The 23,746-nt window shown below is 33.6% G+C and overlaps 2 protein-coding genes, 1 long non-coding RNA gene and 1 pseudogene across 6 annotated transcripts; 1 reads left to right on the top strand and 3 right to left on the bottom strand.

Annotated features, from left to right (window-relative positions):
* Positions 1–1,352: 1,352 nt before the first annotated feature.
* Positions 1,353–3,889, bottom strand: LOC150035427 (uncharacterized; annotated as a pseudogene).
* Positions 3,890–6,221: 2,332 nt separating this feature from the next.
* Positions 6,222–10,839, top strand: LOC120080472 (uncharacterized). Of its 3 annotated transcripts, none has more exons than XR_005482521.2 (15): positions 6,222–6,493; positions 6,894–7,062; positions 7,194–7,305; positions 7,437–7,589; positions 7,933–8,037; positions 8,706–8,789; positions 8,852–8,967; positions 9,065–9,166; positions 9,239–9,352; positions 9,484–9,540; positions 9,667–9,733; positions 9,819–9,872; positions 9,954–10,033; positions 10,108–10,143; positions 10,227–10,431. XR_005482521.2 is itself a non-coding variant. In XM_039035133.2 (15 exons), the coding sequence occupies exons 2-15, from the start codon at positions 7,043–7,045 to the stop codon at positions 10,338–10,340; spliced, it is 1,209 nt and encodes a 402-aa protein (XP_038891061.1). In that variant the 5' UTR covers positions 6,222–6,493; positions 6,994–7,042; the 3' UTR covers positions 10,341–10,839. The 3 variants fall into 3 exon arrangements, 2 of the variants coding, with proteins under 2 accessions (XP_038891061.1, XP_038891060.1); XM_039035133.2 differs by having other exon boundaries at positions 6,994–7,062; positions 9,959–10,033; positions 10,227–10,839; XM_039035132.2 differs by having other exon boundaries at positions 9,959–10,033; positions 10,227–10,839.
* Positions 10,840–14,852: 4,013 nt separating this feature from the next.
* On the bottom strand, positions 14,853–15,631 carry LOC150035426 (uncharacterized). Its single transcript, XR_016530100.1, has 2 exons — positions 15,507–15,631; positions 14,853–15,300 (listed from the first exon to the last, which is right to left on the bottom strand). It is a non-coding gene; the product is annotated as an uncharacterized LOC150035426 (long non-coding RNA).
* A 1,396-nt stretch (positions 15,632–17,027) lies between these two features.
* Positions 17,028–23,080, bottom strand: LOC120080471 (Pseudouridine synthase family protein). Of its 2 annotated transcripts, none has more exons than XM_090314654.1 (10): positions 22,627–23,080; positions 20,749–22,425; positions 20,507–20,562; positions 20,332–20,414; positions 20,005–20,083; positions 19,419–19,529; positions 18,697–18,806; positions 18,032–18,115; positions 17,834–17,871; positions 17,028–17,553 (listed from the first exon to the last, which is right to left on the bottom strand). In XM_090314654.1, exons 2-10 carry the CDS (start codon positions 21,752–21,754, stop codon positions 17,483–17,485), a joined length of 1,638 nt encoding a protein of 545 aa, XP_090170780.1. In that variant the 5' UTR covers positions 21,755–22,425; positions 22,627–23,080; the 3' UTR covers positions 17,028–17,482. The 2 variants fall into 2 exon arrangements, with proteins under 2 accessions (XP_090170780.1, XP_090170781.1); XM_090314655.1 differs by having other exon boundaries at positions 20,749–22,232.
* Positions 23,081–23,746: the final 666 nt, after the last annotated feature.

Below are 23,746 nucleotides of genomic sequence, written 5' to 3'. Positions count from 1 at the left end.
ATTGAAGACAAGAAGGAAGAAGTGAATGTACATGAAGAAAGGTAAACAATGGTGCATGAAAAAGCAAAAAAAGTGAAGGTATAACAATTATCACATTCCCTATATTGCTTTATGACTGTTAGACTCAGTATATATTTATAAAACTATAATTAAGTGTTGACATTTTGGGGTTATTAGAACAAAAAAAAAATACAACGACGAATGTTGAAAATGTTAGACCTAAAAGACAACCTAAACCATCAAAGAAGATGTTGCAAAATGCAAATGACGAGAAGATTGCAAAAGAGCAAAATGATGCAAAAAACCAAAAGAATGCAAAGGACAAAAAGAATGCAAAAGACGAAAAGAAAGCTTCTCCAAAACAAATAAGACATTCTCCTAGAATCAAGGACATTGCCCCTAGTTTTGACTTAAAAATCTCTCAAATGTAATAATGTAGTTGTGACTTAGTTTAATGTTTTGGCTATTAGACCTTGTTTTTTGTGGATATGGGATATTAGTGGGATGTGGGATATTATACCCTAGTTTTTGTGGATACATTAGTAGTATCAGTGATAGAAACATATATGTGATAGAAACTATCCATGATAGACTTCATATGTAGTTCATTTTGTCATATAAATATAGGAAATTGTTGGATCGCTAGTTGAATCAGTGCAAATTATATCCATTTGTGCTTCTATTTTTACAGTTGTAAGGACCAAAATCCTGTAATTATGTAATAGATGATAAGTGATATATCAATGTCAATGATAAACCAATATTAGTGATAAAAATTAAATCACAATGAAATTGCTTGAAATTACTCACAAAAACTTCATATGTAATTCTATTTGTCATATAAATATAGGAAATCCCTTTCTGCTTTCTATTTTAAAGTTCTAAGAACTAAATTTTTGGTATTATGTAATAGATGGTCAGTGATAGATCAATGACAATGATAGACCAATATCAGTGATAAAAAGCACAACAACAATACTTAAAATTGATGTTACTTTCTTTCCTATGTACTTGATTTTGCGTTTTTATTCCCTAGGAAATTCTATACTTTGTATTGAGAAAAAGTTCAAGAGACTAAATTTTGTACTTTCAAGTGACATTACTTCACATTGAATAAGAAGCAAAGTGAATTTATATATATATATACACTATTGACAAAAAATGAAAAAAACAATATTTCTATATTCGTCAAAGTACTAAACATTTTATATTTCTCAAGCAGAATGTTATGTTCGTATGAACAATATAATAATCGAACCAATGGTAAAAATAGCAAACCCTACAACATTCTAAAAATGTTTGTAACCTACATGTTCACATCTATAAAGATCACATTGATAGTAAATGTTGCATCATTGTATAAATGGAGGAAATTTACACGTTCTACGATTATGACCAACACGACGACAACGGCTGCACTTTGTCTGACTTCTTTGCCTGCCAATTGATAATATTCTTTATTTTTGAGGTCGGCCTGCTGGATGCTTAACAATTGGAGGTAATATTCTCATGTCAATCCCTATAGGCTTCCAATTAGCATGGTTCCCAACTGGACAGACAGAACCAACATAACATGAAATCATGGTGCTTGTCAAAAAATACTTATGAACAAATGAGTAAGTATCCATGTTGCATCCACGAATAACAATAAGTGCATGGGCACATGAAATTTCATCAAGATCCCAAACACGACAAGTATATGATTTGGAATCTAAATGTACCATAAAATGATTGCTTCCATCAATTACTTCAAATTTGACATCATTAATTGCATTAACCTGAGAAAAATGACACATAGACAAGAAATTAATTAAGAGCCAACTATCTGAGTCTATCAGTGATAGAAGTTTATCACTAATAGAACTCAATCACTGACAAATTGTGTTATATTACCCATGAAAACAAGTAACTCTTACCGTGAAGTTTCCTGATATCTGATGTTGTGTTTGTAATTTTTCTTCGGCCTAACTAGTCAAAACAAATTTCATACAATATGCAGTTTTACTTTTATCATAAATTTTTTTTTGAAGTGATTGTCTGATTGAATCGAGTAGTGATGCCACAAGTAAATCTCTAAGCTCTTTTAGAACTGCATTTAAACATTCTGAAATGTTAGTAGTCATCATCTGATATCTTATCCTTCTACAATATGCACGAGCCCATTTCTCGAAATCAACATTGCTAAGATAGTCTCGTATGTGAGGATATATAGCCTCCATCCATCTCATATTCAGCTTAACATCAGCAATAGTATATGCTTTTCCACATCTAAAAAACATATTATCGATAGAAGAGTCCTTATACGTCAACTTCAAACTTCTCAAAAGGTGTTGCAAACAAACACAATATTCAGTCGTTGGAAAAACATTTTGAACACCTTTTGGAATACTTAAATGTTGATTGGATATAATAACTAAACCTTCTCGGTCCCCTAAACTTTTCTTTATATCATCAAAAAACCATTTTCATGATGCATAATTCTCGGAGTCTACAACACTAAAGGAAAGAGAAAAAATTTGATTGTTACCATCAATTGTTAACGTCGTCAAAAGAGCTCTACCATATTTACATTTCAAAAAGGTGCCATCAACTGATATGTTTGGCCTACAATATTTCCACCCCTCAATACACGATCCAATTGCCATGAAACAATACTTAAAATGTCCCTCAGAATCATTTTCATATGCAGTGAATGAACCTACAGTAAGATAAAAAAAGAAAAAAAGAAAAAAAGATATATCAAAGAATTAATTACATTATGTTTTACATTAGATCTATCACTTATAGACCAAATATCAGCAATAGACCAATGATATACTCATTTACTATAAGACCTATCACTGATAGACCAACATCATTGATAGACCATATCAATTAAACAAGTCTATCAAATATTGATTACATACTCATTGAAAGCTTGATTGATGATATATAAAGGATAACAAGCAAAAAACAAGTCTGGATTCATTTCTTTTAGCTTTGTAAAAAAATCTAGGATCAAGGCATAAGATTCCTTTGCATCACCATTCAATGACTTCATAATATATTCTTTCGCTCTCCAAGCTTTATAGTAGCTAACATTTACCCCAAATTTAGTACGCATGTGAATCATAATATCATTTGTAGTCAAACGGTCACAACGGCTAAAATCTTTTATCATACAGTCACCAATCAATGATGAAGATGCTTGTCTATGAGAAGTTTGAATAGCATTTATAGAACAACTATGATTAGCAATATACTTCCTAAGTTTCCATAGTTCCTTACCCTTATAATGAGATGCACAGACATACCATTCACAATCTTCTTGGGAGCACTTCAACACAATTACTTTAGAATTTGATCTCGCAGTCTTGAACTCAAAGTTGTTCTTTATAGCTATGTAGTAAAAAGATTTTGATACTATTTTCTTACTAGCAAACATATCCTTCTCTTTCAAATCAAATGTAGAAGACAAGCTACCAATATCAACATCTGTTAGAATGTTAAAATCATACTAATGGGAGAAGAAGAAGACACAACACATAAAAAATTATCAAATCCATTATTGGAAACTCCTTCTAAATGGAAACTCCTTCTAAAACAAGATCAGTAGCATGAACAACTAATGGATGTCTTGTACTTTGTTCTTTAACTAAATTCAAAAACCAAGCAACATTGTTATCTTCATGAATTTCAACCACAGTTTAAATGCCATTGATACCAAAATCCAATAAGATAGATAATTGTATTGAAGAAATAGATGCATCCAATTGAATTTCCTTTAATATCAAACTCACAAAACTCTCAAAACACATAATCTCATCAATCAATATGTCTTGTAATTCAAGTAATTATGTTTATCATCCCACTGTCCACTATGAAACACCACTATTGCAAGCTTAGTCATATTTCCAAATCATTACAAGAAACAACAATTAAACTCATGACATTCTAGACTAGTAGAATAAATAGAAAACAATATCTATAAGTGATAGACTAATATCATTGATACACTATGAAATGTATCTATCATCACTAGACTAAGATTAGAGATAGGAAGTTCATGACTACTAATATCAGTGATAGGAAGTTCATGACTTGAAACTGAGGGTACTAATTTTCAGTAATAGAAGTGACAATACTAATTTTTGTGATAGCAGTGATAGCAATGAGGGAACTTGTAATTCATGATTTGTAATATGTGATAGCAGTGATAGCAGTAGAGTACTGATTTTTGTGATAGCAGTGATAGCAATTCATGACTTGTAATTCAAATAATAATCAGAGATAGGAGTGAGGGTACTAATTTTTGTCAAATTTTTTGTAATACTTGAAACTGAGGAAATCAAATAAAAAACAGAGCATACTTCAAGTAAAATCAACTAAACCTAAAAAAAGAAGAAGAAGAAGAAGAAATCGACTACAAAACATCCAATAAAAAACAGAGTAAGAAATCGAATACCTAGACATAGGAGGGAGAAAGAATCGCACAAGAAAATGATTAAACCATACAAAATCGCGAGTCAATAATACAAAATCGAACATAGAGAAAAGAAATTACGAGCAGAAAACCTCATAATCGAGCGGCGAAGAATGGAGAAGACGTACCTAGAAAACGCACGCTAGCTCGGCCAAAAAGAAGATGAAACCTCAAAAGAAGCGACGGTGTAGAAAAACACAGAAAGAAAACAAAAACGGCTAAGAAGAAGGGGGACGATGGAGTCCACGACGAGGAAGAAGGGGAAGAAGACAGAAAGAAAGAAAACAGATTGAAGCTGGACGATGAGGAAGAAGGGGAATAATAGGGTTATTTTAGGAATAAAAAAAAGAAGATAAATGTATTTAAGGTAATTTAGAAAATAATTTATACTTGCAAATAGTTTTAAAAAGAGATATATATTTATGTTTAGAACATTTCATTTCTGAGCAGAAGAGCCATTTTCATTTTCAAGTAGTGTTCGATCGATTACGTATTAATCAATATTTGATTGATTAAAAAAACACCTACTACAAATCTCCATAATATAATTGAGTTAGATTTGAGTCGTACATCATTTAAAATTTAAAACAAATCATTTGAGTGAGAAATAATATTGTAAATCAAATTTTAGCAACATATGAATGATAGAAACTATGGCTTTACAATGAATTAGACTTCTATTGGACGGTCGATGGGATGAGAATTCTCATTATCATGATTTTTGAGCTTTTGAGGCATATATTCCATCAAATTCATCGTTCCAACAATTTGTAGAATATATCTAAGGTAAGCTTTTTCCCTCGAGTGAGTTAACTATATCACGATTGACAATGTACCAGGTTGGTTCCGCTGATTCAAATCTTATTAGGATTGTTGAAGATAGAGATATTGTATGGTTGATGTCAACTATATCAGAGTCCCCCCAAATTTATTTATGTATAGTGGTTGACCATGTCTCATCTATTGTCTCGAACATTAGAAATATACTATATTTGAATAATGAATTAGTAGAAATTAATCATTCTTCCCAACCTCCTGAGGGCAACATTGAAATCTTTGATTTTTAAGATTTTGAGTCCTTTCAATCTGGTATTCCCACTAAAGTAGGTTCTTTACATTGATTGTAAAGAAATATTTGGCAAGGGTTAAGAGTCAATGGAAAATGTCTTTTTGTACTCACGTTCATAGTGCTTGAGGCCTAATGATTTTAGGGCAACGAAAGCACGTCTTTATTTCCTGCGATGAAGCTGTTTTTAAGGCACCAGAAGCACTTTCTTTCTTCCCTTGAAGCTGTTTTGAGGGCCCTTTTGAAATCCCTAATTTGATTTTGTTGGCAATAGATTTGGTTGGATTTTTTGTTTAAATGAATGCCTTCTTTAGGGTGCTAATAAGTTGTTGTAATTATAGATTAGATACTTGCAGAATGCATGGTTTATCGGGATAGTTGTTTAAGTAGAATGTATTTGTTGTTTTAAAATAATTTTGAAACCGTTAACATTTAGAATTCCTAATGTTATGCATGTGGGTTGACTTGGAGATAGTTTTGACAATTGGTAATTATTATTTTCTAATATTATAATCCGTTTTGTAATTTTCATAATGTTTATAATTTATACTATTTTTTCATATGAAAATTTAAATTTTGCTATTTGTGTAGTAGCCCTAAAAAATATGTTAAGAAGAGAAAAAAAGAGGTCAATTATTTTTAAGTTTTGGGTTATATTGGACAATTTTCGGAAATGATATGTAATGCCATCGTCGTCTCCTCCAACAGCTCACGTAAAGTAATAGATAAAACAAAATTTAATGGGAAGACGAATTCAAACTTCCTACAGTATTTCAGCTCTCATTTCTTCGATTCCTCCGGAGATTAACCCATAACCTCTCTCCATTCTTTCATTCACATCCTAATTTTGCGTCGCCTGCCTGTAAATCTCTCACCGGAAACTCACCCCTTACATGGCTTTCTAGATTGTTCAAGATTTAGATCGGTCTTCCCCCTGTTCGTAGTCGTAGATCCCCCATTTGGAGGTAACCCAATTATTTCCGTTGTACTTCTTGTTTTGGAGAAACTGATTTCGCTCATGTTTTTTCTGATTTCTAATTATGGAGCTTCTCAATTCCTGCTTTTCTCGCCTGGACGACCCCGCGAATTAGTTATATGTGTGAAAATTCCTGGTTTTCTCGTGTTTCTTCGAGTTCTTCAAGCTGCGTTTTCCAGTTTGGTAGTTAATTTTAGTTGTTGCAATGTTAGCTGGTGCAAGTGAATTTGTAGCGGCATCAATTGTGGTCATAATCTTAGTTATTGCAAAATTGAAGATCAATCTCAAGCAATTGTGACCACTTCTGATGTTTGCTGCGAACTCTTTGTTGTATAATTATTTGGATTTCTTCTCAACTTGTTAGTTTCCCTCTTTGTTCATCTTTTCAGGATTCGTTCTTTAATAAAGTTGACGTCCGATTTAGGCTTGGAGTTCTGGAAACTGCAAAATTGATTACTGAATGTCATTCCTTGTTCCCACACTTAATAGGTTTCAGAGACAATCTTATTTAACTTGAAACTTGAAGGTTTTGGACACCATGGTGAACCCAATACGCAGGTTAAATTATAATCAAGCTCTTATTTTCGTTTTAGATAATGTGGAGCTTCGGCTTCCTGTAGTTATCGATGGTCTACACATTTTTCTTTTTTCATTTAGAATATTTATTTTCAATTTGTATTATTGTGCAGTGGAAACATGAGAAAACCTAATGAAATAATGAGGATTCTAGTTACAACATTTGTTGGAGGTGTCTTTGGTTTCTTTTTAGGAGTATCCTTTCCCACGCTCTCATTATCCCAGGTAGAAAATTTTCTTTTCGGCCATTTTCTATTAATTATGTATATGTTCGATTTCATCCATGATGATTTGGCTTGCATATTTTTTAAGGGTGCGAAAGCTTTTTATTTTTATTTTTATTTTTATTCTGGTAGCTAAATTTCCCGTCCAGCCTGATTCCTTCCATTGATCTCACTTACATTGAGGACAAGTACTCAGGCCTCTCCCCTGAAGCATTCTTGAATGCTTGGTCTTCTTTGAAGGGTAATAGAGGCAGCTCCTTACAATTTTCACTGAACGAGACAAAGGTGCACACTGAAAACATTGTCTTTCTGTAGCATGCAAGCATGATTTATTTACGTTAGTTTACATCTGTGAGATGTTTCTGATTTGTTTCACAGTAAAAATTTAGTGGTCTGTATTCTATAAAAATTGTAAAACTGATGTATGACTGACAAGATGTTAACTAATGGGGGTACACGTCTATTTTGAAATCTAGATTTCTTTTAAGGTAAGGAAATTGGATAATTGTGGATATCTTTATTTATGAGCATACTTTGGCATCAGATGGCATTATTGAGAAATTTGTGTGCGTATCATTTCTGATTTCTTCTGCTAGAACTGGCTATTGAAATATTGATGATGATGCAGATATGGGTTCCAACAAATCCTCGAGGAGCTGAAAGACTACCACCTGGTATTGTTGAGTCTGAATCTGATTTTAACCTTCGGCGTCTGTGGGGTATGCCCAGTGAGGTACTCATTGCCTACAAAAGCTTTGCAACTTGTACTTGGCCTAATAATCTTGTGTGAAACTTGTGAATAGCTTTAATTTACTTTACTTGTCCATGGTTTAAACTCGACCAATGAATTGATAGTCTGTATGTAGATTTGACAAAAAGTGGAGAATTATGACATAGGACTGAGTTGCTCATTGGTACCAAAACAGTGGCCAATTTGGTCTGAATTTACTTACCATGCTACTATATATGGGATGCTGCTCAATACTATTCACGGTTCTAGCTCTTTTTATCTGCAACACTACATGTTTAGTGTATGCGTGTTTTCCAATGGGAGAAATGATTGGGAATTTCATCAAAGAGTAATGTTGACCCCCAATAGGTTTTCTTCCGTAAATAGGAAGTTTGAATTATATTTTCCGATCTGTTTCCTGTCGCAAAATTTTGGCTTATTTCTTGGGATACAAACCATCAGCATGTTTCCCTTTATGGACAAGGATGTAGAATGGGTTGTATAAACTTGAGATTATCACATGTGAAATCATTGTGAAAACTAAGATGGATAGAAAAAGGGGATTTTGTGTGTGACCCTTATCTTACTAGCAAAATATTTAACTCGTTCGTTAATTGAAATTTCTACTCTGGTTTTCAAACTGAATCCATTATTGGTGGCCACACCTGCAGGATTTGGCCATCAAACCAAAGTACCTGGTAACATTTACGGTTGGTTTTGATCAGAAAAAGAATATTGATGCAGCAGTTAAAAAGGTTAGTTGAAAAGGTGTGCATATTATTGCATTTCTCTGTCCATGTCTGATATATTTTGACAGTTCTCAGAGAACTTCACGGTCCTGTTGTTTCACTATGATGGACGAGCAAGTGAGTGGGAAGATCTTGAGTGGTCGACGCGGGCCATACACGTGAGTGTATACAAGCAAACTAAATGGTCAGTTATAACCTCCTTACTGCAATAATCTTCCATAGAAGGTAGCAGTGAATTTTATCTGTACATCTCATCTAAACTATGTATACTCCTTTCCTAGGTGGTATGCTAAACGTTTTCTGCATCCTGACATCGTGGCATCCTATGACTACATATTTGTTTGGGACGAGGACCTTGGAGTAGAGCATTTTAACGCAGAAGAGTATGCTTGAAACCTTATTCTCTAATTTTTTGAGAAACCCCAAGCTAAGTTGGAATTTTCTGGCCGTAACAGATATATAAAACTTGTGAGAAAACATGGTTTGGAGATCTCGCAACCTGGCTTGGAACCAAATCAAGGGTTAACGTGGCAGATGACTAAAAGAAGAGGCAACAGTGAAGTTCACAAGTAAGGGGAAAACATTTTTTTTAATTGAAAAAAAAAATCTTCTACATTTATGGTTCAACTAAATATCCACACTTCTAGTTTTATTGAAATGCAGCCATGAATCATCGTTGATTCTCTTTGGTTAAATGCAGGGAGACAGAGGAGAAACCTGGTTGGTGCACTGATCCACATCTTCCACCTTGTGCAGCGTGTGTAATCAATGATTTAATCTATTTAGTTTTTTTTTACTTATTTTACCTTTTATCTTGTTCATACAATCTCAGTATGTTAACAGGAACACTGTTCTTTTTTTTTGGACATTCTCTTGCATGTAGTTTTGTTGAAATCATGGCAACTGTATTTTCTCGGGATGCATGGCGCTGTGTTTGGCATTTGATTCAAGTATGGATTCTTCCACTTACTTGATCTATTGCCTTGACTTAATTTTAGCTACTTCTAAATTATGTTCCTCTCATGGATATTGTAGAATGACTTAGTTCATGGTTGGGGTCTCGATTTTGCTCTAAGAAAATGTGTTCACGTAAGTACGAAACATTCTCATTTGCCTGAGTTATATTTCACAAATTCATTTCTTCCCTGAATTCATCACTTGGTGGTTTAGAGCAGCCCGCTCATGAGAAAATAGGGGTCGTAGATGCTCAATGGATTGTGCATCAAAGTGTTCCTTCTCTCGGGAACCAGGTAATCTGACGCTTTTGATACTGCCTTTACCGTTTCATAACAAAGATTTTATTCTCACAGTACTCTTCCAACAGGGAAAAGCAGAAAATGGGAGGGCACCATGGGAAGGGGTAAGCAACTGATGCCTTCCAAACCTCACCCCCACCTTGTTTAGAATTAATGAATGTTTAAGACTTAATTTGAATATTCTCAGGTAAGAGAGAGATGTAGAAAAGAATGGGAAATTTTTAGGAGCCGGTTGGCTGATGCAGAGAAGGCCTACTATAAGGGCATTGGGATTGATCCACCAAATTCAACTGAAGTGTAGGAAGACAGCTGCAACTGGTAAAATCGTTTGTCTCTTGATTACAGTTTATAGGAGAACTAATACGAATGATCAATCTTTTGAAGCTCCAAAATACTTCCTGTGAGAGAAAAGTACGTCTACGTATGGATTAGATCATAGCTATATAATGGATAAAGTCTCCTGTTTACATATATATATATATATATATATATATATATATATATATATTTAAATTCCTCTAAAAAGGAGCTAGCTTAGACATGTCAGATCTCTATAGAAACCTTGGCCTTTAGATCTTTTTGTTGCATACTAAAACGTTGATCTTGGCTCCCAGTTAGCTCAATTGAACTATTTTGCTTCAAATCTGGCAAACCTCGTAAATATTCTTCAACCATCATTAGTTTACTTCTAAAGTTGCTGAAGAAATCTTTGATAAAATCCTGTAGTCTCATGAAATTGTGGGTACCTTGACCTGTTTTGATATGTCAACTAAGTAGATGAGGAAATATTTGTTCAAGTATTCAGGTTTTGAATTGAGATTCTATCCTTAGGAAATCCTAGACTAAAAGGTTAATGGGTTTCATAGTAGAAAATTCCTCGGTGCACAAAGCTGCATCGTCAACATGTTCCTTTAGTTGTCAAAGGCCTCATAACTCAAAGGCCTCATTGATGATGGTTAACAAACAAGTCTTGTTACATGGTTGTTATATTCATTTAAACGAGAGCATATACGACTCGAGTAGCTTATACTAAAGTGTGGTCATGACTATCTTTATACACAAGCTCAAGAAAATTTCTTTATATTAAGTGTGTCTACTCCGACTTTACCTTGGACTTATATTTCATAGAGATAGTTTTAAAAGTTTCTTTCATTCTGTATATCTTTTATTTTCAAAGCTAGTTATATTATATATTATATTTTGTCATTTAATGGTCGATTTGGGCCATCAAATTTTTAAGTTGGTATAAACAATTCAACTTCAATAATACATGTAAGTGAACTTGCACATTTATTGAGTAATTTCATCTTCTCTTAATTTTGAAAATTGTATTAATTTAAACTCTAAACTAATAATTGTATTGATTTTAACTCTGAACTATGAAAATTAGATCAATTTAAACCCCAAACTAATAATGGTATCAATTTAAACTCTAAAGTTTCATAAGTATATCAATTTAAATCTTGAATTTTTGCAAGTGTATCTATTTACACTTTCCTCCATATTTATATTGTATAAAATATTTAATTTTTTAAATTAAACTTATAAATTGTTATAAGTGAATCAATTTAAAACGTTTATTAAGATTATATTTGAAAATTGTTAATGTTTAAATTCATATATGTGTGTAGATTTCTACAAATGTTGATTTAATAAGATTGAGATTATAATTTGAGTGGACAATTTTTAAATAAATTTTAATTGAAAGTCTAAATTGATTTGGTTGTATAAGTTTAGAGATTTAATTGATAAAATTACAATTTTTATATGATATAATATTAAATTTGTCTTCACCCAAAAACATATGGTTTTCACATTTAAGATGATATAAGAGCAAATGTTTTTTTTTTTTTTTTTTTTTTTTAACGTTTCACATCTACTAAGGAAGATCTTTACTTTTCACATTTACTAAGTAGCTCCATGTTGCTTTCTTAATCTACTTATCATAATTATCGAAGAATTCAATCTCATAACTCTACATCTCAAACACAAATTTAATAACTTCAACATATTAACCTCAGACTTGTTAACTCCACTTAATGGACCAAACATTCCCTAAATTTCAAAACCTCAAGTCTACAAGGCCATCTCACCGGGAGAGTAACATTTTTAAATAGTAGATGACCAAAAATTTTTCTATGAATGACCTTTTTAAAAATTGTATTCTCGTTGACCTTTATGCCTTGTGCAATACCATATTTACCGTCGAATTTAAAACCTCTTCTCAATCCAACCAACTTCTTTATCCTACAACGGTTTCTTGAGCAATGGATAACATATGTATTGAATGTGAAGGATTGTGATGTCCGATGCAGAAGCGGAAATCGGTTCCAATTTTTAATTTTCATAGAAATTAAAATTACAAAGACCTAAATATGCATTTTAGAAAGAATTTATAGCATGTTTTTTCAATATGCAGTGAAGGGGAAAAATTTGAGGTTAGTCATACTTACCCTTGAAGCCTAATAATTCTTCACATATTTTCTTCTCAATCCGGTCACAAAGACCTCTGTATTCTCTTTAGGGGTTGAGAATCTAGGACTCTGTGAAGTTAATTTTGGGAGTAAAGGGTGAAGGAGAAAATTGAGAGAAACAGTTTTTAGATATTCTTGGGGTCAAGATCGATTGATGGCCAAAATTATATAACTGAATCTTAAATAGGAGAGGGAGGTTATTAAAATAACTCCCTCCTTTTAATTTAAATTCAAAATTCAAAAAAATATAAATTAAAATTTATTTAATATATATAATTATATAGTTACCACTTTATTATATAATATACATATTATACCATAAGTTATATCTAATATAACATATAACCTATAGTTTATGTTATATCAAATATAAATATAACATATAGTTTAAAATTCTCTCAATAATTTACGGTATTTAATATAAATCAAATTTATATTAAATCTAATTATATGAATTTAATCCATATAATTAAGTTTTGAATTATATTCAGATATTTATTTTCTCTCAAAATAAACTTTATATTATAATGTATCAAAGTCAGAATCTTCAATCTGAAAGCGGAGCTGGTGCATCAAGCCAACAAGACATGTTGTCGTGACGATACCCTTCTTTTCTTAGTGGAAGATCGGAAAAGACTTATACCAATTATATCATGTATAATTAAATTAAACTATTCATATCATATATAATTCCCAATTGAACTACTGGGGGGACCTTATGGAACTGTAGATTGAAGCTCCAATGGTACTTGGGTAATTTAATTAAAAGAATTAATCAAGCTCTTTTAATTAAATTACCCAACTTCCATTAACTGTCGGTCATTTCACTAAAAACTGACAGTTGCACTCTTCGCGCTACAAATATATTTTTGTGTCCGTTGGATATAACCAATTAACGGTGTGATGACCCTTCACAAATTGCTTGTAAGTATAGTTGGGCCAAAATTATCGTTTTGCCCCTATAGTTACATCTAACTACCACTGGTCTCTCTAATGAACAATAAGTCATAGTTCAGCTATGATCAAACCTCTCTCGGGCCAAGAGAGGGTGTGGCGCCACATTGTTAAGCCTTGAAATCAACCTTTAAGGGAGTAATTTATCCATTAACCCCGGCATTAGGGAAAGAGTGAAGTTGTGTTTCCAATTCCTAATCAAACAAATTCTCAAAATGGTAGACTTATTGAGTCAGCAAACTGACCACTCTCACCCATGCAGAACAAAGGACCGCCTTCATAGGTTCATTCACAACTCATTTAAGATTCAGGTCATGTCACCTATGGTCATCCTAGTGAAATGTAAGTCTCTACTATTAACAGTGTTATATAATGAGACTATTCATTTTGTGGTTCGGTCTTATACAAATCCTTTTGTGTAGAACACCCCACTCACATATTTCTACATGAATGATCAGGTCAAACCATTTGTAGAATTTTACAACAATTGTAATATTTATACAAAGCGGGCCATATTCATAGTGGTACCAGGATAAAATATCCAGCCTTATCCATCTACTACAAACTGTTCATGTTATCACTTAAACACGATCCACATGTATGTCTCCACATACATGTTTAAGCTACAAAAGATAACCTTGGATGGTTAATACTACTAAATGTCGAATAAAATACCTTAGATTTTATTAAATAAATAAATTGTTTGTACAATATAATTACAAACTACATGACCCACGAGATTTAGGGCATCAACTCTAACAAAATGCAACACCAACATTCTACCAACAACATCGAATGCTACTAATATCAAGAATGGAAGGTCACTCTCAATTATTCACTTTTAGTCGAATTCCCCAACTTGTTCTCCTATTGTTCTCTCAGGGTTTCAGTTGAACATTCTTATTGTCCCTCGCTTTCATCTTTGTTCAGTTCATTTTATCTTTGGATATAAAGCAAGATCGTTTATCATAGCCAAAAAAAGGAGAGAAGGTAAGTGTTACGAAGTATTTTTCTTCCAATATCATGTTCTTAAAAGATAGGAGATCGATCACCATTATGTAAGTGATCATTTAGTATTATATTAATGATCGTTTATATACAACTAAACGATCACTTACATTAACTAGGTGATTATTTATAACTTGTTGGACAATCAATTATATATTACTGGGTGACGTGTTGGGTGATCGCTTATTACTTGGTGGACGATCATTTACTTTAATAGCAATTCGAATCCAACTTTCAATTTTCTGATTGCAAATCAATGATGCTAATTTGCATCTTTGTATGATTTGATAAGGAATGAGACCAGTCTGGATGCAATTATGTTGGAAGTCACATGAAAGGTCTGAAAGTCAGAAATGATATAACGTTTAGTGAATTAATGAGTATCACCAACGACTAAATATTGATTTGTATATGTTTGATATGTTAGAGTATATTAACGTACAACGGAGAAAAACATAATCAATAAGAACTCTAATTATACTTAATTTGAGTTTAAAACATGCTTCAAAGTAACTTTTACAGAATACGGTTTACTGAACACAATACCTTTGATGAATCCTCTTCAATACCAGTTGAGTTCCACGTGAAAGAGCTTCAATCTTCAAATAGACCAGCACCAAGATTTTTCTACTATTCTCTTGCAAGGATTGTGTAGCGGAAACACTAAATTGAGCTGGATGTATATAAGATTTGAGGAGGGTTTAGAGGTTTCTGCAGAATTCTTTAAGAAGTTCTTGTAAGCATGAATCAAACATTCAGCTCAGGACTTCAATTTATAGAGCTTTCATCATGAAAATTTATAGCTTGCATGAAGGTCAGCTCCTACTTCATAAAGAAAATGGAATTAAGTGAATAAGGTGGTTTATTTCATAATGGAGATTTCCAACTTTTGGAAATCTCCACTTTGATTTTGATTTTCAAAATGAATTTCAAAGATGATTTCCAAATCATTTTCGAAATTAAACTTATTTAAATTGATTTATTAGTTTTATAAAAATTAGCTCAATTAATTAATTGACTCATTCTATTACCTTCTTTGCTTCGAGATCTAATGTACTTCTGTTAAGAACTGACTGTTTCCCCAGCTTGCCTTTTGTCACCAGCTGATAGTAAGCGTTGCTCTTTTTTAGCCTAACTTAACGAATTTATTTCTTTCTTTCAGGGGAAAAAAAAGTAATATTTCCCATACATTAAATTTTGATGTTGACTTTATTCCACTAAATAATTTTAATACTAAATACAACATATAAATCAACCATAAAGTGCTAATACATGCCATCCGCAAAACGTTTTTAAAAAAGATATTATCATTTGATAATGGTATTAAAGTTTCATATGATATTCACATTTCAAATAGTTCGACATGACACGAAGGATGAATTAACATTTCTATTATATTATAGAAAAATCTATTAAATATAAATATGTTAAATTATTTAGAAATCATAAAAGATTTTTTCTTAACTGATTTAAATCTTTTTTAATTTTTTTAAGAAATATTCATCGACGTTTTCGTAAAATCAAAGACCTTGATAATTCTATCTACATCGATATTTTAAAATTTGGTTCCACATCATCCTAATAATAATAATAGAATCTAAGAGACTTATTTGGTAAAAAAATCTGAAAATAGAAATTTGAAAACAATAGATTAAATAAAAACAGCGTTGTATTTTATGTCATCAAATACATGTTTGGTGATAGGATTCAAAAATTGAATTATAATTTAAGTAATTACAAACTAGTTGTACTTGCCCACTAAATAGTAGTTAATAAAAAAACTATTATTAACTTATTTACAAACATGTTTTATGTTTTAAAAAAATTATAAAATTACTATTTTGTAATAATATATAATTTACAAGATAAATGGAAATTTTTGTCTCCATAATTAGAAGTTAAAATTTAGATCTTATGATTAATTTGAATTTACCCCTATGATTTGATAAAAGCTTCATAAATAGTCCCTAGTTAGTTGGAAGAAGTTAAATTTTAAATCTTATGATTAATTCGAATTTACCCCTTATGGTTTGATAAAAACTTCATAAATATTCCCTACGATAGAGATTATTTAAAAAGATTTAAAAACCATTGAAACTATATGTAAAGTTCTATCAAACAACTAAAATCTAAAATTTAAAATCATAAACTTTAACTTTTATCCTATCCATATGGACCAAATTTGAAATTTAACCTAATTTATAATATATTACATAATAAATATTTTATTTTTAAAAAAATTGAATTGAGTTCATAACATATATTTTTAAATATTTTTAATATTATTTAATGTAATTATACATTTTAAATTTTTAAATTCAAATTATGTATAAATAAAAACATAAAAAATGTTGTTTTCAGAATTTATACTCTTTAGATTACAGAATTCGAAAACAATTTTCAGATACAGAATTCGGATCGTTTGCCAAATATATTCACTGAATTCAGTAAATCTGAAAATATAAAATAAAATCTAAATTGTAAACCAAACAAACCCTAAAATAACATAAAACAATTCCCAAATGATAACAGCATTGAAATAAGCTCACTCCTAGTTAAGAATGGTGATATTGTTCTTTCATTAATTCTGAAAGTCATCTACAGTTCCTAATAACAAATCACTTGTTAATTGTACAACGAATACATGCCATTATCAAAATCAAAAACCAAAAACAAAAGATCGTCCTTATCTTGTGAGACACAAAGATTAATTATTCTGTCAATAAATGATTAATCATGTTTTTTTTTTTTCTGAAGCAAATTAATCATGTCTTCTAAAAAGGAAAACAACAGTATAAAATTACCTCATTTTCTCTGTCCAATAACTCTTTCCCCCTAAATACATACCAACAGACTGCTCATCCTCCTCTCCTTTTCTCAATGGCAGTCTAAATGTCTTGTTTATCAGAAGATGGTGCAAAAGTCACATGACTTGTGAGAAACGCCAATGGGTGCTTAATATCGACCCCCCGGCTAACAACACCGTGAAATGTTGAAAACATTAAAGCTAAAAATAACCTTTGGTAATTGCATCTTCCAACTCTTTGAATTCCCAGGCATCATCTGCTAGATATTGCCCTGAAATGCGGAGGCTCATGTCAAAATCACATTGTCTTGGATAGTTCAAGCTACTACCACTTCGAATACTTTACATAACTGAAAAGGTGATACTTTGATATGATAAACTGAACTTGTAAAAGTTTTTTTTTTTTCTTTTTCTTTTCTTCTGAACATGTTATGGAATAATATAACCAAGTAGATAGTGTCCTTTACGATCTCGATGAGACTTTTCGACAACATTTGAGCGTTGAGTCAATATGATTAAAATAACTAACTAAATAAAGACTCTTGAACTGACCTATTGAATCCCTTCGAAGTGCAGTTAGATGGGCACAACTGCAAGAGACAAGAATATTACATTGTCAAGATTATACCTAGAGAGGATCAAAACGATCGAGAAGCTTGACACAGATTTACTCTTTGAAGCATTTATCGGCAATAAAGGGTAAAAGAATGTAGAGAAATGAAGGTCCATTGCAAGGGGGAAGATGAATACCTGCCAAGGACCTTCCCAAGATCTGCACAAAGTGATCGAATGTATGTTCCTTTAGAGCATGTTACTCGAAAAATCAAATTTTGCCTGTCACAGACCAGTCAAGCAGTACGCATTAAAATCTTTGAAAGAAAACATATTCACTAAATTAAGAAGTTTACACACTAGTGCAGCAAAACAATATTTTGAACCGAAATTTTGAAATTACTAACAAGTATATTTGAGCTGTCCGACAAACCAGCCAGAGCTCATCAAGTAAACAACTGAGTCAAGTTGTTGGCCTTGTCAATATAATGAGTCGGCCGTGAGATTTTTGAAAATTTGGACCTTTTGTGATTTTCCTTCATGTTTAATCACTTGAAATTGGAGTCTTTTCCTGTAACTCTATGAAGACTCCTTATTTTGGCCTGTGTTTCTATATGGCTTCTTTTTTTACTACTTTTATCTTTCTACAAGAAAGTTGGATTCTCATCAAAACAGAAGTTTCTAACCCATGCCACCTAATGATCTAGTGCTATCTTATATAGTGAAATGCCACAATTTTAGCTAGACAAATTTCTCTGTTAACAACCAATTGGACATCTTCAAGTGCTCCATGCATTTGCATATGGCCTAGCCACCAAATACAGAAACGACAAAACAGAAGTGTACATTGAAAGTGAACCTACCTGTCATCTAAACTACGTTCAATATCAAATTTGAAGATTGATATTCGTCTTGGAGAAAGCTCAATACTTTCTCCTCTTCTTGCTTTCTCATACATCTTCTCACCTCCGACCTAAAAACAAGGTAATGAAATCTGTAATCAAATTGTATTCATGCAGTCAAGATCTCCTGGAACATCAATTTCATATCGACAAATGACAAATAATTCATAATTTCTGAATGAAGAAGCATGAAATACTGTCATTCTAGTTGGCTGGCTCCGTCGAAACGTAACAGTTAACACAATCAGAGAACTCATCATAGTTTTTGACAGAGAAACAAACTTTCTATGGATGACATGTATAAGAAAGAAAGCCCTGGTGATTAAAGAACGTTGATATAAGCATCTTACACAAAAGAGACGCTATAGAAAAGAGGAAATGTGGAACAGACAAGAAACACATCCTTAAAGAATTAGATGCAATGAAGTTGACAAAATCTACAGACTTTCAAATGGTCATTACCTCCCCCGTCCTAGTGTTCCATCAAATGGACCTCTGTACAAACCATAATCTTATACCACAAATTATATTGAAAGAAAAGCTTGTTTCTAAACACATTTTTATTCTCCCCGTTCGAGTTGTAAAAATTCCATACAGATATGATATTTGTGATTCCGTGAAACATGCATTTTTAAACCTTGCTTCTACTATGTAAAGTTATAATTATAGAAAGAAGTGCTTACTTTAATGGCAGAAAACATGGGAGGAACTTGCCAGATTTCCCCACAAAAAGAAGCAGCAGCTTTTTTTATGTCACCATCTTTGATGTGCTCCCAAGGCTCTCGTTGAATTACCTGCATAATAATTGGGACAAGTGATTCTTATTTGGATGATACACAAATAACTTTTCATCAGGAATGGAACCCGATTGAAATTTTTTATTAACCTGTGAGACAAGTCAAAACCTCACTTTGCAATTAACCTAATAACTCAACAACTAACAGAATGTTGAGAAACATTATGCTAATGATGGAAAAAGGATAGTATGCATATAAAATGAAGTCTCCCTTTATATTCAATACAATTCAAGAATCTCTTCACGCCTATTGTGACCGGGCTTGCCAGAGGCAAATATTTGATGAGTTAATATAGGATCATAAATTTTCTCCCTTAAGACTAGAATAATGATTCCTCTGGCAGATGCATTAACAGTAGACACCGTAAAGTGATACACAATACTTCCCAGAAGAACATAACAGATATAGTACAGAAATGCGTATCAGTTAGAGATGAGAAACCACAATTGACTAGAGAGATAAGATCACGCACCGGTGAATCAGCATCCCAAGTTGAAGTAGCCTCACCTAAACGGAAAACTCCACTGTAGCTCTTAATCATACCTTGATATCTAAAAGATAAACATGCCGCCTCTTAGAAAAGTTGTATGCCTCAAGTTTTCTGTAATTACTCTCCCCATTTCACCAATGTTAGTAAAAGTGATTTAGAAATATATTTTAACTTTGGCTTGGGAACATGTCTTCTCTTACCCTTTATATCTTCTTATTTTATTCTATTAACGAAGGAATATCTCACTTGGAAAAAGGAAAGGGGAAATGAAAAACAAAATATCAATTACATAGCTGACTTAATCATCACCTTTCAACCAACTTCGTCGCTTTACCAACACACACTATCAACAAACCAGTAGCCATAGGATCAAGAGTACCTGCATGACCTACCTATCAATGCACATAAGTGGAAAACAATGTTGTTAGAGGAGCTCAGATAATCGAATAATGTAGTCTATGCAGATGAAACAGCTGAAATGCACCTTTTTCACTTTGACTAGGCGCCGAAGTTTTCCACATACCGTAAATGAAGTCCACCCTACGTTAAACAATCATTTTGTTCTCTTTAAACGTCAAAAAGAAAAAGGGTGAGGAATTTACTTCTAACTGAAACAATGCAAATTAGAGCACATGTGAATGGATACAGAACTTGCACAAAGATATCAAATCAAAGATTATAAACAGGGTATTTCCTTTCTAAGGACTACAGAAACCACAGACTGACCTTTCGGTTTGTTCAGCAAAACCACTGTCCCACAAGGACTATCCCATTTGGCAGGGAGCTCCGTATGCCTCGTCAAAAGATATGGCTCCGTCGGACCAATCTCAGAATCTTTAGCAGGAACTTTCTTCAAACACTTGAAGAACTCCTCCACCTTCTTCTCTGTCACATCTTTCACCGACCCTTTGTTCTCGTTTTCTGGTTTCCCCTCATCAAAGAAAACTAACCCTTTGTCATCCATGCCATGGGTGACCTTCACTTTCATTTCGGGCTCAACCCCAACTCCCTTTTTCACCCCTTTCCTTCCCTTTGTCTGTTCATTCACTTCCACATTTGACTCTCCAGGTCCCAAAAAAGCCTTGTCAAGACCTTCATCAGGAAAATATTTTTTCTCCAACTGATACACCATTTTGTAATGCTTATCTTTCTCCCACGGATAAGCAAAAGCGTCATAGAAGAACAATTCCTCCTCTCTCTTATGCAACGTATTAAACTCGACCACCTCAGGCTTTAATTCCACAAATCCCTCGTCCTGTGTCTTATTATCTTCATCAGAATCAGACCCATACATCCTCTTCCTTCTTTTATTATAGTATTTCCTCATAGCCTTATCCATAACCACGCCTTCCTTACCAGAAATAGTTTCACTCTCGGATATAAGCTTCCGATCCACCCAGCTCTCGAACCCCATTTCGGAAGTGGGATCCTCGGAGGAGTCAAACTCGGGAGAGTTGTCGGAGCGGATTCTGGTGGGTGTTCTTCGATTCTGATGGGGCGGCGGAGGATAAGACGGTCGGTTGATGATCATTTCGTATTGCAGAGGGAAAGGGGTGGAAGTGGTGGATAATCTTCGAGGCGATAAAGGAGAGAGTGAATTGCGAAAGGCAAACCTGTGGAGATGGTTGAGGTTTGAGGGTAGAAGGAAGAGAGTGAGTGTTATGGAAGAAGGCATGAATGTAGAGCGAATGAAGAAATTGGAAGCATGAAACAGAGCAGATGATTTCACCATTGAAGGGGAAGTGGTGTTAGATGGCTGAGTGGGAAGGGGGTGCTTGCTTTATTAAGGAAAAAGAAAAGTCAATAATACAGTCAGGTATGCCACAGTGTACAACTTTGTACAATCGAAGGCTTAACTCTCCCTATTCTTTGAGGTTACATAATCGAAGGCTTTCTCCTTGGGCAAAAGCCATGCCCTCCCATGTTCCTAAGTCAAAACACAATCGCTGCAAGCAGTGAAACATTTGCCACCATTGCATCGAGCTCCCAAACCTAATCAATCCTGCTATGACTCCAGAGACTGTGGAGGTTATAAACCTTGCCTATGAAGCCTGGCTTGTCGTTGATCAGCTGCTCCTGGGGTGGCTGTACAACTCAATGACACTAGAAGTAGCAACTCAAGTCATGGGGTACAAGCGATCGAAGGATCTGTGGGATGCAATCCAAGAGCTGTTTGGAATTCCATCTCGAGCAGAAGAAGTTCACCAAACCTTCCAACAAACAAGGAAAGGTAATAATAGTATGTTTGAATATTTAAAACTAATGAAACTTCATTATGATAATCTAGGTCAAGCTGGAAGCCCTGTTCCAACAAGGGCACTTATCTCACAAGTCCTGTTGGGGCTTGATGAAGACTATAATGCCATCGTTGCCACTCTTCAAGGAAAAACTTATCTCACTTGGCTACAAATGCAATTTGAGTTACTATCGTATGAGAAAAGATTGGAAGCTCAAAATAGTCATAAGGTTGTGGTTGTGAATAACAATCCCTCTGTAAACATGATCAGTGGTCGAACAATGGAGACTGCTGGGGACAATTGGGAGACAATCGAAAGTGGGTATACAAGATACCTCTAAAATATCTTTACAAACACCACAACTCACCCAACCAGAGACGAACAATGGAGACTGATGGGGAAACGACTGACAACGTGGCTGGCAGCAGCGGAGATGAGATCCGACGATGCAAACGGATGAAGACGCCTTCAGAACTGGGCGAACGGCTCTCAGCGGAACAGAACGGACGAAGACGCCTTCAGATCTGGGCGGACGGCTCTCGGCAGGACAGAACGGACGAAGACGCCTTCAGATCTGGGTGAACGGCTCTCGGCGGAACAGAACGGACGCTACTCTGACCGGCTGCCCGGCTGGTCGAGATCGGCAACGAGCAGCGGTGGAGACCGGCTACTGGACTCGGGCGGCGGCGGTCTAGACGATGGACTGAGGAGGACGGGCGGCTGGGCGAGTTCGGCGGCGAGCAGGGAAAATTCGGGGGGGGGGGCGGACGCGTGAGGGAGAAGAGAAGAGAATCTGTTTTTTTAAATAAAATAATAATAATAACTAAAAAGAAAATAAAATAAACTTTATTCAATTTTTTTCCTTCTTCCACTTTATTTTATTAACTTCATTTCTTTCCAAAAATAAAATTAACTTCTGTCATTTATTTTTTTCAAATTGAATAATTTCAACGTCAAATCTAAATCCATTAATTTTTCGCAATTACACTTGAAGTCCAATATTATGTTGAATGTTAGTTTATTGATTTGTGGTTAACGCAACTAATTTTGAAATAAACATTTAAGTAAAATGTTTGTCCAATACAATTACAGGACATCAACTCCAACAAACACAAGGGTCCTACCTCACATGAATCAGATCAAAGACATTTGATGCATGAGATTCAGATAATGAAAAGGGAAGAATATGTGATTTACCTAACTGACAAGATTGACAAAGTTCAACTATATCTTTCTTAAATAACAAACTACAATCATTAGTTACTAAATCAAATATTCTCAATGAAGAATGACCCAAACGTCAATGTCAAGTAGTTTTAGATACAACACTATTAACAAAGATATTATATAATGTCAAGGTTGATAGACTCTCTTTATTTATGTGCACAACCTTCTTGGACTCATAAGCAACAAAATTGAACTAACCAACCGACTTCAAGGTAGCATCTTCCAAATGCTATAGCCCATCTTTAAGTGTGCCCCTCAAA

Source organism: Benincasa hispida, chromosome 6 (assembly GCF_027475165.1).
Source record: "Benincasa hispida cultivar pf3 chromosome 6, pf3_genome.v1.1, whole genome shotgun sequence".
NCBI classification, from domain to species: domain Eukaryota; kingdom Viridiplantae; phylum Streptophyta; class Magnoliopsida; order Cucurbitales; family Cucurbitaceae; genus Benincasa; species Benincasa hispida.
This window is presented reverse-complemented; position numbering and strand designations above follow the sequence as displayed.

Coding starts and splice junctions, on each gene's coding strand:
- LOC120080472 (XM_039035133.2), top strand. CDS start 7,043: ATGGTGAACCCAATACGCAG. Junction 7,306..7,436: donor CCACGCTCTCATTATCCCAG/GTAGAAAATTTT, acceptor TTATTCTGGTAG/CTAAATTTCCCGTCCAGCCT. Junction 8,790..8,851: donor TTGATGCAGCAGTTAAAAAG/GTTAGTTGAAAA, acceptor ATATTTTGACAG/TTCTCAGAGAACTTCACGGT.
- LOC120080471 (XM_090314654.1), bottom strand. CDS start 21,754: ATGGTGAAATCATCTGCTCTGTTTCATGCTTCCAATTTCTTCATTCGC. Junction 20,563..20,748: donor TTTGCTGAACAAACCGAAAG/GTCAGTCTGTGG, acceptor TGTTTAACGTAG/GGTGGACTTCATTTACGGTA. Junction 19,530..20,004: donor CTTGGGATGCTGATTCACCG/GTGCGTGATCTT, acceptor ATTATTATGCAG/GTAATTCAACGAGAGCCTTG.